This window comes from Phaethon lepturus, unplaced genomic scaffold (assembly GCF_000687285.1).
Source record: "Phaethon lepturus isolate BGI_N335 unplaced genomic scaffold, ASM68728v1 scaffold49385, whole genome shotgun sequence".
Lineage (NCBI taxonomy): Eukaryota > Metazoa > Chordata > Aves > Phaethontiformes > Phaethontidae > Phaethon > Phaethon lepturus.
Genome location: NW_010540711.1, coordinates 1 through 13,268, shown reverse-complemented (window position 1 = coordinate 13,268; position 13,268 = coordinate 1). Strand labels below are relative to the sequence as shown.

General features: G+C 54.1%; 1 protein-coding gene across 1 annotated transcript in view; it reads left to right on the top strand.

Moving 5' to 3' along the window:
- The window catches only part of DFNB31 (deafness, autosomal recessive 31), a gene marked incomplete at its 3' end in the record, with an annotated part of 35,905 nt that extends 22,645 nt beyond the window's left edge, over positions 1-13,260 (top strand). Inside the window, exons 4-10 of the mRNA XM_010287521.1 lie at positions 2,413-2,615; positions 2,984-3,020; positions 4,351-4,563; positions 4,899-5,111; positions 6,917-6,949; positions 12,378-12,449; positions 12,855-13,260. Coding sequence (XP_010285823.1) covers positions 2,413-2,615; positions 2,984-3,020; positions 4,351-4,563; positions 4,899-5,111; positions 6,917-6,949; positions 12,378-12,449; positions 12,855-13,260 — 1,177 coding nt within the window. The remainder of the gene's footprint in view (positions 1-2,412; positions 2,616-2,983; positions 3,021-4,350; positions 4,564-4,898; positions 5,112-6,916; positions 6,950-12,377; positions 12,450-12,854) is intronic.
- Positions 13,261-13,268: the final 8 nt, after the last annotated feature.

Here is a 13,268-nt window from a genome sequence, read left to right as displayed (position 1 = left end):
GAGCGTAATTTGAGGTAATAGTGTTTTTCTTTGCTATTGAGCCAACTTTGCTCTACAGCAGTCTGCCCAGGAGGTGTCCTGGTGCCACAGGAACGTGAAAAACCTGGCAGAAATGGGATGCTGAGACCACAGTACTGCAGAGTACGAGAGGGGACTGTGGCGCTGGACCGTGGCCTCTGCTTTGATGGCAGCTCCCAGTCTAAAACCCTCTGTCTGAAACGGTCAGTCATGCTGCTGTTGAGACTCTGGCTTATGCTCGTGGTTGCACATTGCACCCCTGGCTGGTTACGCTGCAGCTGGGACAGCCTCTCACCACTGGGTAACTGTCCCTGAATGTGGCTTCTGGCAGGGTCAGGCCTTGCTCACAAAACACCCTTACCCCAGCAGGACTCTCAGGACTGGGATTTGCATCGGTCTCAGGCAGCCCGAGGTGGGTCAGTGGCTCTGGAGGTAAGCACAGAGCCAGGATCCTGCTGCTCTGTCACCCCTGACAGAGTCCTGCCAAGCCGTGTTCACTTCTGCCACCCAGGGACTCCACCAGCCACTCTTTTCCCTCCCTCTACTTGATTTCTCTTAAAGATCACCTCTCATGTGGTCTGAATGGTGTCTGTCACACCACAGGCCTCAAGACAGCCAGGGGTGTGATCAGGGTTTCTTCTGGCCCAAGCAGCAGGATTTCTCTGTCTTTTCTTCCCCATTCTTGTGTTCTCTTTGCTGAGGGTGTCCTCATGGGGATGCCTGGAAAAGCCACGGTTGGGTTTTATCAGCACTGTATCTGACACTGTGGCATGGCCACTCTTCCCTTGCTTCCCATCAGCCCTTCACTGGATGCAGTAGTGGAAGGGAAACGTCCCAGGATGACAAAGTGAGAGCAGTGGATGCCTTGACAGGGATCCTGTTAGCCTTGAAGCCTCGATGGTTGGTGGATCGACCCTCTGGATGCCACGGGCATAGCAGCACAGGCTGGCAGAAATTGAGTGGGAGTGTGTGTGTGAGTGTGCGAATTGCCCATACGTGTTTCAGTCCTACTGCCACAGCCCCAGCCTTCCTCCATCTCAACTGGCAATGTTGTGCCTGGAGAGTAGCCGATGCAAGCTCTGGCCCGGTGCTCTTGTGACATTCAGCACGGCTGTTGTGTAAAAGAGAGGTGATGTCCAAGTGCCGGGGCTGTACTGCGGTTTCTGGATTAGCTCTGCCTCCTCGGACCAGCAATCAGCTGCCCTTCCTTGCTGCAGCAGTTGAGGGATCTCTCATGCTTTATGCTGAGCTGAGCTTTGCTGGTGGTACTCCTGACATCCACGTTCACCCCAGCAAAGTTCTGGGTAGCACTGGGGGAAGTTTGGGTGACAGCAAAGTCACAGCCCACCACATAGACTTGGCAGTGGTTAATCACGGCTTCTCACTGGAGTAGAAGTCTGGAGAATTAATCCCAGTCCCCTGAGGCTTCCTTAACCTGGTGACAGAATGAGATGGACTGAACTGAAAGGATCATACTGACTCTCGGTGTTATTATCTTAAACTCAGAAATTCTACCCCCTCTTTTCTTCTCTTCTCAAGATGGAGGTGACATTTAAAGGAGTGTCTCATTCTGCTTGCATTGCAGCATAAAGACAATAAGACTGTGTTTTGACAGAGCTCAACAGAGGCCTGTGGTTAAGCAAAGATATGAAAGAGCAGTTTCAAAGTGGTGGCTTATCAGAAACAGGGTGAATTGCGATACGGGAGTGAGGAGGAGTGGTACTGATGAATGCCCTGGAAACAAAGAGAAAGAGGACCTGGGATGAAAGGGGAAATGCCAGATGAGTGCTGTGTCTTGAACACAGCCAGGCTGTCAGGGAAGCTCCTGATTATAGCAAAGGTTCTGGCCACAAATTGAAAGTGCTCAGGAGCAGCTGGGGAGGAAATGGGAGGAGAGGGGAGATGAAATCCAGCTGCCCCAGGTCCCCCAGTTCAGAGTGTTGGAGACTGTGGTGAGACACTCAAGCTGAACTCTGCCTACTGCACAGAGAGACCCAGAGGTTTGGGGCTTCCGCAGATGGTTTCTGGCCTCTCAGATCAGCAGGAGGGATTGGGGTTGGAAGTCTTGATATTCTTTGGGGATCGTTTCTAACCACGCTGGTCTGCAGATCTCATTAATGGAGGGCACTGGGCAGGGTGGTCTTACTCGGGATCCTAAACAGGCTCCTCCAGGCTTCACAGCCTTGTCCTTCACTGGCTGTTGGCTTGAATGCTTGGTCTCCAGCCATCAGCACTGGGCCCCTCTCCCTTGCCTGTCTTGATGCCTCCAATTGCTGTGGTCCTAGTTTGGTGGTGGGGTAGGCTGAGTAGCTCCTCCCTGGTGGGAGAGGAAGGTATATTCCTAACGGGAAAGCCCTCAGGGCCTGCCAGGCTCACACCATCCTGACTCTGCAGGTAGGAGACCAGATCCTGGAAGTGAACGGCAGAAGCTTCCTCAGCATCCCCCACGACGAGGCGGTGAAGCTGCTCAAGTCTTCCCGCCACCTCATCATGACAGTGAAGGATGTCGGCAGGCTACCCCACGCCCGCACCACCGTGGACGAGACCAGGTGGATAGCAAGCTCCCAAATTGGAGAGACCCTCGTCAACTCAGCAGGGTATGTGCTCGGTACACGCCGCGCAAGCTTGCTGTGTAGCTCTGTCAACTCTGAGCTCCTGTAGGGTGCGCACAGTCACCCAGGGTGGGTGTGGAGCCCCAGCACACGTAATGGTGGCAGCCCATCGATGGTAGCACCCTTGGTGCTTAGAAGACAGCATCTCTGGCCTGTAAGGTGGATCGGGTCTGGCCAACATGCTGCTGCCCCTTCCCTCTTCTCTCAGGCCAGAAGCTTTCAGCTTAACGGCCACAGAGAGGAGAGTATATAACATAGCAGAGTATATACATAACAGATCTCGTGCCAGGCCTCGGGTGATGGGTGCTGAGCACACAGCATGCAGTGATAACTGATCTTCTCCCTCCTTGCAGGGCAGTGGGCGACCATGCTGCAGAGGCGGCAGCCAGGGTAAGAGATATCAGGCCTTCCCTGATTCCTTGAGTAAAAATCGCCATCGTCGTCCCTTATTTTCCATGGGAGGGAGGGCTTTGTGCTCCTTGTTATAAAAGGGATGCTGGTTTTATGAGGACCAGTGGGTTTTAACTGACTCTAGCCTTTCTCCTCCCCACCTCATGTTGCCAGCTGTGTTTCTACAAACAGCGGCATAATGGGTACCCCCTCTCGTGCCACTGGTGGGTCAGTTCTGCAGCACATCTGGTGCCTCCCAGCCTGGGAATGATGACGTTAATGGGCAAGGGGCAATGATCACACACGGGCAAGGACCATGGGGACTCTCTCCACCCTGCAGAGATGACCATGATGCCTTCCACATGGTGGCTGTCTCTGGGCCCTGACCGTTCCTGGGATCTTTCCAGCACGGTGGCAGGGCTGCAGCAGCAGCAGGGACTTGCCCAGTGCAGTGGCAGCAGCTCTCTGCCAGCGCGTCTTCTCTGAACACCTCTTTGCAAAACGCATTTCTTTTAAATGGAAATGAAGCAGCAAGGTTTCACAGGTGGCTCTTGCTGATAAGGGCCTCGTGCTGTTTACTGGCAAAACATGCTCCCCAGCCTCAATTCCTCTCCATGTCTCGGGTATAGTCAGGGGTTTGTCTGTCTCTGTATCCCTGTGCTGACTGCCCACACTGCCAGGGAGGGGAACAGCAAGGACCTCCTCTTAGCAATCCCTCTCAAAGAAAAAAGCCTTTCATCTACAGCCAGACATGTCTCTCCCTGGGACTCCTTTGGTTGCCAGTGGCTCTTTCTTCACCAGGGTCTGCTTCAAGCCTGCAGTGGGGGCAAAAGTGCCTTTTACATAAGACGGGAAGCTTGCCTTTCTCTCGTGGCCCCAGCTGTCCTGGGAAGGAGCACAGGCTGCTATTAAATCAATGGCCAGTCAAGGGCCAGCATCCATGCTTGCTGAGCAGAGCTGGGAAGCATCTTTGTTTATTCGACTGGTGCTCATAATCTTGTGGCTCCAGAGTTACCCAGGCAAGTAGTGACACTGGGTGGCCATGCTGATGAATTGAGGGTAGCTGCCTCCAGTCCTTCTCAGCATCCCCCTTCCAGTACCCAGTTTGGGACTGGAAAGTCAAAGTCCAGCTTTGCTACAGGTAGTTGGGTGAGAGCAGCAGTCTGAAGCACAGGCAGCTTGGGCTGGTGGGCAGAGCCCAGAGCGAGGGGACAGTTCCTGGTCCTGCCTGTGCTGCCCAGCCGACTCAGCAGAGACACAGCTGTCCTCCTTTCAGCAGCTGATTCCTTGGCATCCCAGGTCAAAGCCCATCTCCTGTCTTCTTCTGTAGCCTGTGTTTTACCGGGGCCTGGCCGGCTCCCAGGTAACACTGAGCAGCATGGTGAACCAGACCCGAGTCATGCTGGAGGAACAGGCACGGCACCTGCTGAATGAACAGGAACGGGCAACCATGGGCTACTACCTTGATGAGTATAAGGAAGGCCACATCTCCGTGGATGCTCTTGTCATGGCGCTCTTCGAGCTACTCAACACACATGCTAAGGTGAGGCCTACACCAAGGTCAGGGACAGTTTCTTGTAGCTGGTGGACTGAGCAGAGCCATTGTCGCAGTGTGGCTCAGTGCCTCCAAGGTCATCTGCTCAGGGTCAAGGGTGAGGGTATGAAAGCAAAATCCAGATATAGGACATTATGGGGAATACAGGCTGGTGTTCAGTGCCAGAGGAGCTTCTGGTAAGGTTTAGGACCAAACCTCCTAATGTGTTACCTGCCAGTACATCTCATTACCACTGCTGAACAGTGTGGGAGGATGGGTCTTGACCTCCCCAGCAATATGGTCATGCTTCAACCTCTCTTTGGTTGTCTGTCTGCCTGGCCCAGTTCTCACTGCTTTCAGAGGTGCGGGGTGTGATCTCCCCGCAAGACCTTGACCGCTTTGACAACTTGGTACTGAAGAAAGAGATCGAGTCCATGAAGGCTCGACAGCCCTCGGGGCCCAGCATCGGCACCGACTCCTACTCTATGATGTCCTACAGCGACACCGTCTCTTCCTCGAGCAGCCACTTCACTGCCACAACCGTCAGCTCAGCCCGTGTAAGTCCCTCCTGGTTGTTCCTTTTTCTTTCAACTCCTGCTCCTGGCAGCCCTACAACAAACTCATTTCCCTGCAGTGCTATAAAGGCATTTCACCCCACAGGAAACCCTGTTCAGTCTGCTTCCCCAGTGGATTCCCCCAAATCTGTTTTTTTGGGGTTTTGTTTGGTTTTTTTTCTCGTGGGCTGGGTGCAATAGTGGGATTTGTAGGTGTAACAAGGTGATGCTGTGCTTCATGCTTGGTATCTCTGTACCCCTGAGACCGAGATGCCACTGTCTTCTGCATGGGGGCTGAGCCTGGTGCTAAGTGTCACTTTGTCCCCGGTGAGAGAGGAAGTCTGCCTCCCTCCCAGGACCTCCACTGTGCAGTGCGAGCTGCATCCACACAGAAATCTCAGTGACTTGTCACTGCCACACCATGCCTGCTGCCATTCACCAGCTCCAGCTGTCGCCTTTAAATCACCTCCTTAAAGACGCCGGCCAGCGGGGACCACAGCGGCCCGGCCATCTGCATCCCGTCCCAGCCCCTGCCCACTCGCCAGCATTAAGCGGCAACGCTCCCACGTCTCTGCCAGACCTTCGTTGCACACACCGTCTAATTAAGTTATTGTAATCACCTCAGAGTGTGCAGGCACACAGCCCCAAAATTAATTTCCTAGCCATAAAATGCCTTTCATCATAAATCCATTAGCAACTTCGGAAATTAAAACCTTCAGGAAAAGAACAGATGACAGTGGGCTTTCTGCTAGTTCGACAGCAAGCAAGCCAGCGCCCGCCGGGGCGTGTGGGGCTGTGCTGCGGAGGGCCCAGGCAGCACAGCCGGCGGGAGCCTTTCCCGAGACTGTGTCTGCCTATGCAGTTTGGTCCAACCCCCCCAGAGGCCTCGGCGAGTTTCAGAGCATCAGAGTTGTGCTTTTGTCCCATTGACTCCGCAAACACCCGCAGGAAAGCCATCTGCTCTGTTAAGGATGGATTACGGTGAGATCCTTTCTGGATCAGGATAAGCAAAGCGAGTTTCGCACTGCTCTCCGAAGGCCAGCCGGGGAAGTATTGCTGAAGTATCAGAGAGCTAACGCGGGTCTGCCAGGACTTGTGTGACTCCCTGCTCCCACATTACCCCCATGCCTAGGGCTGTACCACCCGCTTCCAGTGCGCCGTGCTCTCCCTCCTGCCCTGTGACACCAGGCGCCGAGTGTGGCTGCTTGGCCTGGTGCGCGAGTGATGGCCCAGCCCCAGCTGACACGCCGGCCCAGGGTGCTGTTCTGGCGTAGAGACGAGAGCGGGCACCATCTGGTGGGCCCTGTTTTAAGAGCTTCCTTCAAGAACACGTGTCCCTCGGTCACACTGCAGGTCCTCCCCACCGGTGCGGCACCTCTTTCCATGGGTGTGAGAACATGCACCCCTCTGAGCTCTGCCTTGGGTGGTGGGAACACTAACACTTCAGACGGTTGCCACCGCTGCTTGCTGAAGCAACTGCCAGGCAAAGAACACCGGCTTTTGGTGGATGGGTGCTTATCTCAGCTAGCAGGAGAGAGAGAAGAGGGGCAGATCTCCCCAACTGTTTCCTCTTGAGTCCCTGCTGCTGTTGCCCTCCCCAGTACCTCTCGCAGCAGTGGCTCATTTCAGCCTTCGCATTCAGTGCTGGAAGCAGCTGGATGTGGATCCTGCAGGGTGGGTTTTGGGGGAGGAGGGATGCGTTGTGCTGGGATTTGCTTGTCTCACTCATTTGTTCTGCATCCTCCCTGATGTTATGTTTTCGCTTTTGTGCTTGTTTTAATCTGCTTTTTCCCCTCGCACGTCCCCAGGAGCGGCTCTTGTGGCTAATAGACCTGATGGAGGTAGGGGCTGTCAGCGAGACGGGGAGCTCGAGTACTGCGGTTGCCATAGTAGACGGGTTGACTGTGTGCGAATGTGCGTTGGGTGGGAGGCAAGGTACAGGCTGTCCAGGGGCCAGCATGCGACTTGGCCACGTGAACAGCATCTCACATCTCTGCCTTTTCTTCCTGTGGCTCTGCGGAGCCATTCCAGAGTCCCTTTTCCCAGCTTGGCAGCACAACGGCGGGCCTTGGTGCCGCAGTGCAGACAAGACTCAGCCTTGAACGAAGCCCAGCTGGTACCACTGTCCTGCTTGCACTAAAGCCCTGAGTGTCTCTGACAGCTCAGGGCTGGGGCTTTAGGGGGACCAGCAGCGTTGATGCCTGATGGATCCCAGACTGCCCTTCCTGCTTCATTGCTTGCTCTACCTGCTGCTGTGTTGTCTCGCTGTAGGGGCACCCTGGCTAAATACCAGTAGGCTGGTCACATCCCATCACGCATCCTCAGGGATGGGGGAGAATTTTCCTTACAGGCCTTAGGTCTGCAAAAATCTGTGCTCCAGTGCAGGAGTGGTCACTGTAATCGAATTGTGCATGTTCATCCTTGGAGAAATCTTCACACGGACTTTAGAGAGGCTGGACATGGACGTGGGGAGAGCCTCAGAAATCCCTCTGTCATTACAGATCTCTGGGTTGGGAGGAGGCTGAGAAGAGCTGCATGGTTGTGCCCTGCAGCACAGCTCCATGGTGCAGAGTCCATTCCCTTCTTCTCCTTGTCTGGGAGGAAATCGCAGGGGTCAGCGGGTTGAGCACGCATGACGAGTGGTGGAGCTGAGAGCTGCTAGTACTGCTTTGGGAGAGGACCTCTGGTGGCTGTGAACCCGGCCCAAAAGCCACATCCTCCTGGGAATGGCATTTAATCTAGAAGAGGAAAGCTGTGGCGTTCCCGAGTTGAGGTTATCCCAGGCACCCTGAGCCGTGGGACACAGATTTCTTTGGCTTCATGGCAAAAGGCAGTGATGCTAGACCAGGCCTTCTGTCCCATCAGCTCTCTATGAGTCAGTGGGTGAACATGCACCAAAAATAACCAGTATGAGGCCGATCAGGACCTGCCATGCAAAAAGTGATTCCGTTATGGGATGCTTGAAGGGTACTCGGAAAGGAAAGTAAGCCTTGTTTGATTGTGCCACCTACGGATGATCTGTGTCTGCCTCTATCTAAGAGTCACCATCATCTTTTGTAAATCTTGGATCTCAAGATGAGTCCTGCAAAGCAGAGGTTAATTTTAGACTGCAATAATCGGAGGCAGCTTGTCTGTTCAGAGAAGTATGAATTTCTAATTGCTTACAAGTAAGGCAGTCTGGCATTTCCTTTGTCCCTGCCTCCTGCCCCAACCCTCATTGTTAGGATTAAGGAATTGAAATCCCTGTTGATTTTGTTTTTCTTCTCCACTGCCTCCTAGCAAAGACACTGCCATTCAAAGGTGCCTTCTTTTCCCAGTGCCTGATTCCACATGTGCTGACTTGCTCCCAGCTCCCTGAAGCTGCAGGATTGGGCCCAGTGCAGTAACCCACTTGAGTTGCTAGCCCGTCTGTCCTTGGTCTCTGTTTGACAAGGAGTATGAGTAAGGAGAGGGTGGCACTGTGGAGTCCTGAGCTGTTCCTCTCTCTGGAAAGTGAATCTCAAGCACAAGAGTCTGCAGCCTCCTTGGCAGCTGATCTCTGTATCCCCAGAGAGAGAGTAGAACAAGAGCAGAGAAATGGGGGACCTCTTCCAGCTCCCTGCCTCACAGTGTCAGGGCCAGCAGCACCTGCAGGAGACTACCACTGCTCCCCGTGCCAGCAGGGACCTCTGTGTTTTGTCCCAGAAGAGCATTGCAGCTGTGTGACACACAGGGAAACTGAGGCACGGAGCAGGCAGTGGCTGCCAGGAGTCGCCAAGCCAGGGGCACAGGCACCCGCACTCAGAGGCTCTGGCCTGAGTGTGGGAGCCATGAGCCACATCGCTCTGGCTCTGTGGCACCGCTCGTGCTTGCAACGGTGCTGTTGGGACCGAACTGGCCAGGCATGGGTCCAGCACCATCCTGCCTCTGTCCTCCCGTCACAGAGCTGCTGCAGCTCCCCGCTGTCCTCTGCCCCAGGACAGGCACAGACACCCCATGTGGAGGGCTCCCATGTGCTTGGCACCGTCCTCTCAGGCAATGAGGACAGAGTGAAGCCACCATGTGGGTGTCGTTGTGTCACCCACGGAGCCCCCAAAGTCAGAGAGGTCTGTGCTTGGGCTGGGGCAGGGCCTGGGGCTCTGGGGCTCCTCCAGCCCTGTGGATGTGTTCTGAGGTGGGAGAGGGAAGGCGAGAGAGGAGGAAAGCTGGGCTTAGTCTCAGACTGGCGCTGTTGTTCAAAATTTAAACCCTGCGGGAGTCAGGCTGAGTAGCTCTGCAAAGCTCTCGTTAGCAGTAACTGGAAAATAAGGGACTCATTTGGAGCTGTGAGGTTAATTAAAGGTTGGGTTGTATTCCCCAGGGAGGTGGCAGTTTCTCCACCACTTAATCTGCAAATGGAAACTGGCTGCTTGTCTGAAAGATGCACTCCAGCTCCATCATTCCTGCCGTGGGCTCCGTGCAAGATAGGAAGGACAAAGGTTTCCTAGCTGCACCCTGCAGAGGGGCTGGAAGGGCCTTGCCTGGCTTCCAGTTTCTATAAGTAACTTGAAAATAGATGGGGTAAAGGAGCAGAGAATTGGTAGGAGGGAGCAGCGTCCTCGATAAATACTCTTTTTCAGAGCAGTGGCATGTGGCTTCGATAGGTCTTTCAAGGGAAATTCAGGAAAGCACAGTCTTAAAATAGCCAATTCCTGAAAGCAAATGTGCTCAGCTTAAAAGCCATTACATTTTATAGCCCAGAGCAATTTCTACTTAATTGCTTTTGCCCCCAAAGTACTAAACTTGAGGGAAAGGCAGATCTCCACGCTTCAGCAGAAAAAAAAAGCGCCCTGAAGATGATGAGCAGTGTTAGTGTCCCTGGCTCTTCCGGGTGGGCAGTGGGCTCGGGGCTGTCTCACTGGGCTGGCAGGGAGGGTGCTGGGTGCAGCTGGCTGTGCCCACCCTCCCTTTGCCAGGAGGATTCAAGTCTGGGTGCAGACTGGTCCTAGCTAGGAGGGGACCCCACCTTCCCTGGGCTGGGACGTGGGACGTGATGGGCGCGTGTCGTGGTGATGGGCACAGAGTTTGGTGGCAGGACTGGGGGCGATGGCACTGGCGGATTTGAGGGGGGGCATCGGGCAGACTCCAAGTAGCAATATAACCATGGCTGTTTGAAAGCAGGCTGCTCCCGGTCACATCAGGGTGGGGAGGGTCTGGTCCTCGTGCATTTGCCAGCAGCTCAGTGAACTCTCGGAGGCAGGTTGAGACTGGCAGAGGCAGGGCCGGAGAGTGCAGAGGCAGGGACACAGCTGAGATCTTCCTAAACACAGCCAGGCTGATGCTGAAATGCCACCATCTCTGCCTTGGCTGCTTTCCTGGTGCATGCAGCCATTTGGTTGGATTAAAGGCTCTGGGCAGGCTGGTGCAGGGGGAGGGTGATACTTGGGCATCTTTCTGGAGAACAGCTTTCTCATTAGAGGAAATGACGGCAAAAGGAGGGAGCTCTGTGGCCAGCGCACTGGTGCAGGTTGGTGCAGTTTACCCTGCGCTGCGTTTTGTCTGGCTGAGCATCTCTTGCTCCTTGGCGTCACGCAGGGACATGATGGCACTCGAGCTTTTAGACTCATTGACACTTCAGTGTCAGAAGTCCTACTGCTAATGTGTGCATAGCCCAGAGCCATTCATGATCATTTTAATCAATATGAAGGCAGGTTGCTTTTGAAATAGCCCTACCTGTCTCTTCCTCCAGCCTCAGGCGTATGGTATCGCCCATCCTTCATGCCAGTGCTTGGATTCGCGCAGCCCTGCGGCACACCAGGGCTGGCTGAAGCCTGATCTTCCTGTTGCTGCTGCCCTGTATTTCAGCCAAATCTGTCTTCTGCCCTGGCTTGCCGCATGGTCGGTAACGCAAGAAGAGGTAACGGAAGTTTCTCTTTCAAAAGCCACCTGCCTTTACCTTGGATTCATTGATGATGAAATCAGCCTTTGTCAGAGGAAGGAGTGGTTTCCCAAGCTAATACTCTACCTGTGTCTCTCTGAACAAGCCATTTCTTTTAGTTTTCATTCTCCAGGGTTCCTTCTGAAGCCACAGAGATAAAAGCATTTTCCATCGATGTTTCTGTTGCTTCTCTAACGCTCTTAATTGTCTTTTGTGTCTATTTTGGGATGCTAACATCTTACAGGCACAGCAGCAGCCTCCACCAGATGGGGGAAATGCAGATGCACCAGCATTTCAACTAATCAGTTGTTTACCCTGCAATAAATAACACGCAGTTAAACACAAACTGTACCCTGCCCATTCGAGCACAAATGAACAAACATCCCTGTGAACGTGACAGAAACAAAGTACACCCTTTCTGAGCAGCAGCAGCAGCTCCCCAGGACAGGAGTTACTGGGGGGCTGAGTCTGGATTTGCTCTTACAAGGCCTTGCAGGGGAGCCAGGCGGAGCTGGAGCTGTGCACTGCCAGCAGAGCATCCCCCAGGAGAGTACCTGGTGCCCACCTGGGGCAAAGCCAGCAGCAGAGCCATCGCTCTGGGCTAGGCTCAGGACCAGCTGGGTTCAGGCTCATCCAGTGCCGGGCCAGGCATGGCTTGCCAGGGCAGCGCTCCGCACCCCGTCTCCACTGCGCACCCTCAGCTCTGCCGTCCCTGCAGTTACTTAGCCAGGGTGCCTGTTTGCTGTGCTTCACTGTACCCACGTCCTCTCCTTGGGTCCATCCCGACTGACAGCTGCCCTTGCACAGGCAGACTAGCAGATTCCCAAAGCCCTTCTTGATTTCTGAAGCTGTGAGGTGTTCAGAGCTGTGTTGTGACATTTTCTAATGACATTTTGACTCGTAAAGGGAAGGCAGTGGCAGTGGTTTCTGTTTGCATCTGAGACTGACTGCTCTGGTTTGCAAGGGAGGGAAATTTTAAACTTTTTCATTGGCCTTCTCCTGGGAAAGATCCACCTGAACCTGCAGCCTTCAGAGCTGGTTCCTTCCCTCTCTCCAGATTAAACATGAGGAGCTGAGATCTGAGTTGAGGAACGTGCTCCTCTGCTACAGAGGGAATTGCCCTAGTGGGTCGGGTTCACAGCATGCTTTGAGTATGCTTCTTAGCTTGGGAGAGTTGGTTTCCCAACCGAGTTTATGTGTAAGTCTCTAGGGAACTTCCCAGGAAACCAAAACCTTTGGTTGAAAAATTGGCCTTGCGTGGGGGGTTTGGGCAATGCCCTGCGTCACTCTGCACGTTCCCTGTCATGCTGGCACTGTGGTGGTTGCTCCTTGCTGCTGTGACCTGGTTTTCTCTTCCTTCTTTGCCCTATCAGAACACGTCAGAATTGGAGGGAGGTGGAGACGGCCCCCAAAGTAGCATCAACACCCTGCCAGACATCTCCCTGGTAAGACACTGCACCACACTGCTGCATCTCAGATGGGAGCTGGAGGCAAGTTGATGATACTGAGTTTTGCCTCAGTTTCTGTAGCTCTTCACTACATCACCTGCCCATGGATGTCCCTGCAGTCACTGAAGCAAATTAATCAGACCAGTCAGGAAGAAGGATTTTGGCTGTTTGAATAAGAGCAGCATCTGTGTGAACCAGAGCAAAAGTTGGGTAGATTGTCCTCTAATCATTCTCATTTGTGAGTCATATTCTTCTTGCCAATAAGGTCAGAAAGGGGTTTCTATGAACATCAGCTCATTTTGCCACGGTCACTGTGAGAAGGCAGATGCAGGTGTCTCTGAGCCTGGGGAGGTTCTCACAGCTGAGCATGGCATCCTAAAGTCTCTGTTCTTGCTCTGGCAGGATGATCTCTCCTCCTTCCCAGATGAACCACCCAACTTCAAGCCTCCACCTCCTCCTGCAGCCCCTCAGATTCTGGACCCCTCTACTGCCCAGCACAGGAACCCAGGGAAAGACAAGCCCAAGCGTCCTTCCTCCGAGTCCTCTCAGTCAGGCCTCTTCTTCGTGGCGCCCCGAAACCCCACGCCCCCTCCTAGCCACGCTGATAAGGACACGGTCAGCTTGACTTCCACTGCTACTACATCCACTGAGGAGTCTGCTCCAAGTGCTATCTATGCTACCATTTCCCCGGCCCCGCACAGCTCCAGGAGGCAAATGGATGCCCAGCTGTCCTTGGTCAGCCAGCACCCCATCGGTCCCTTCCCCAGGGTCCAGTCCCCAACGAGGTTGAAGAGCCCACTCCCAGATGGCCCTGCA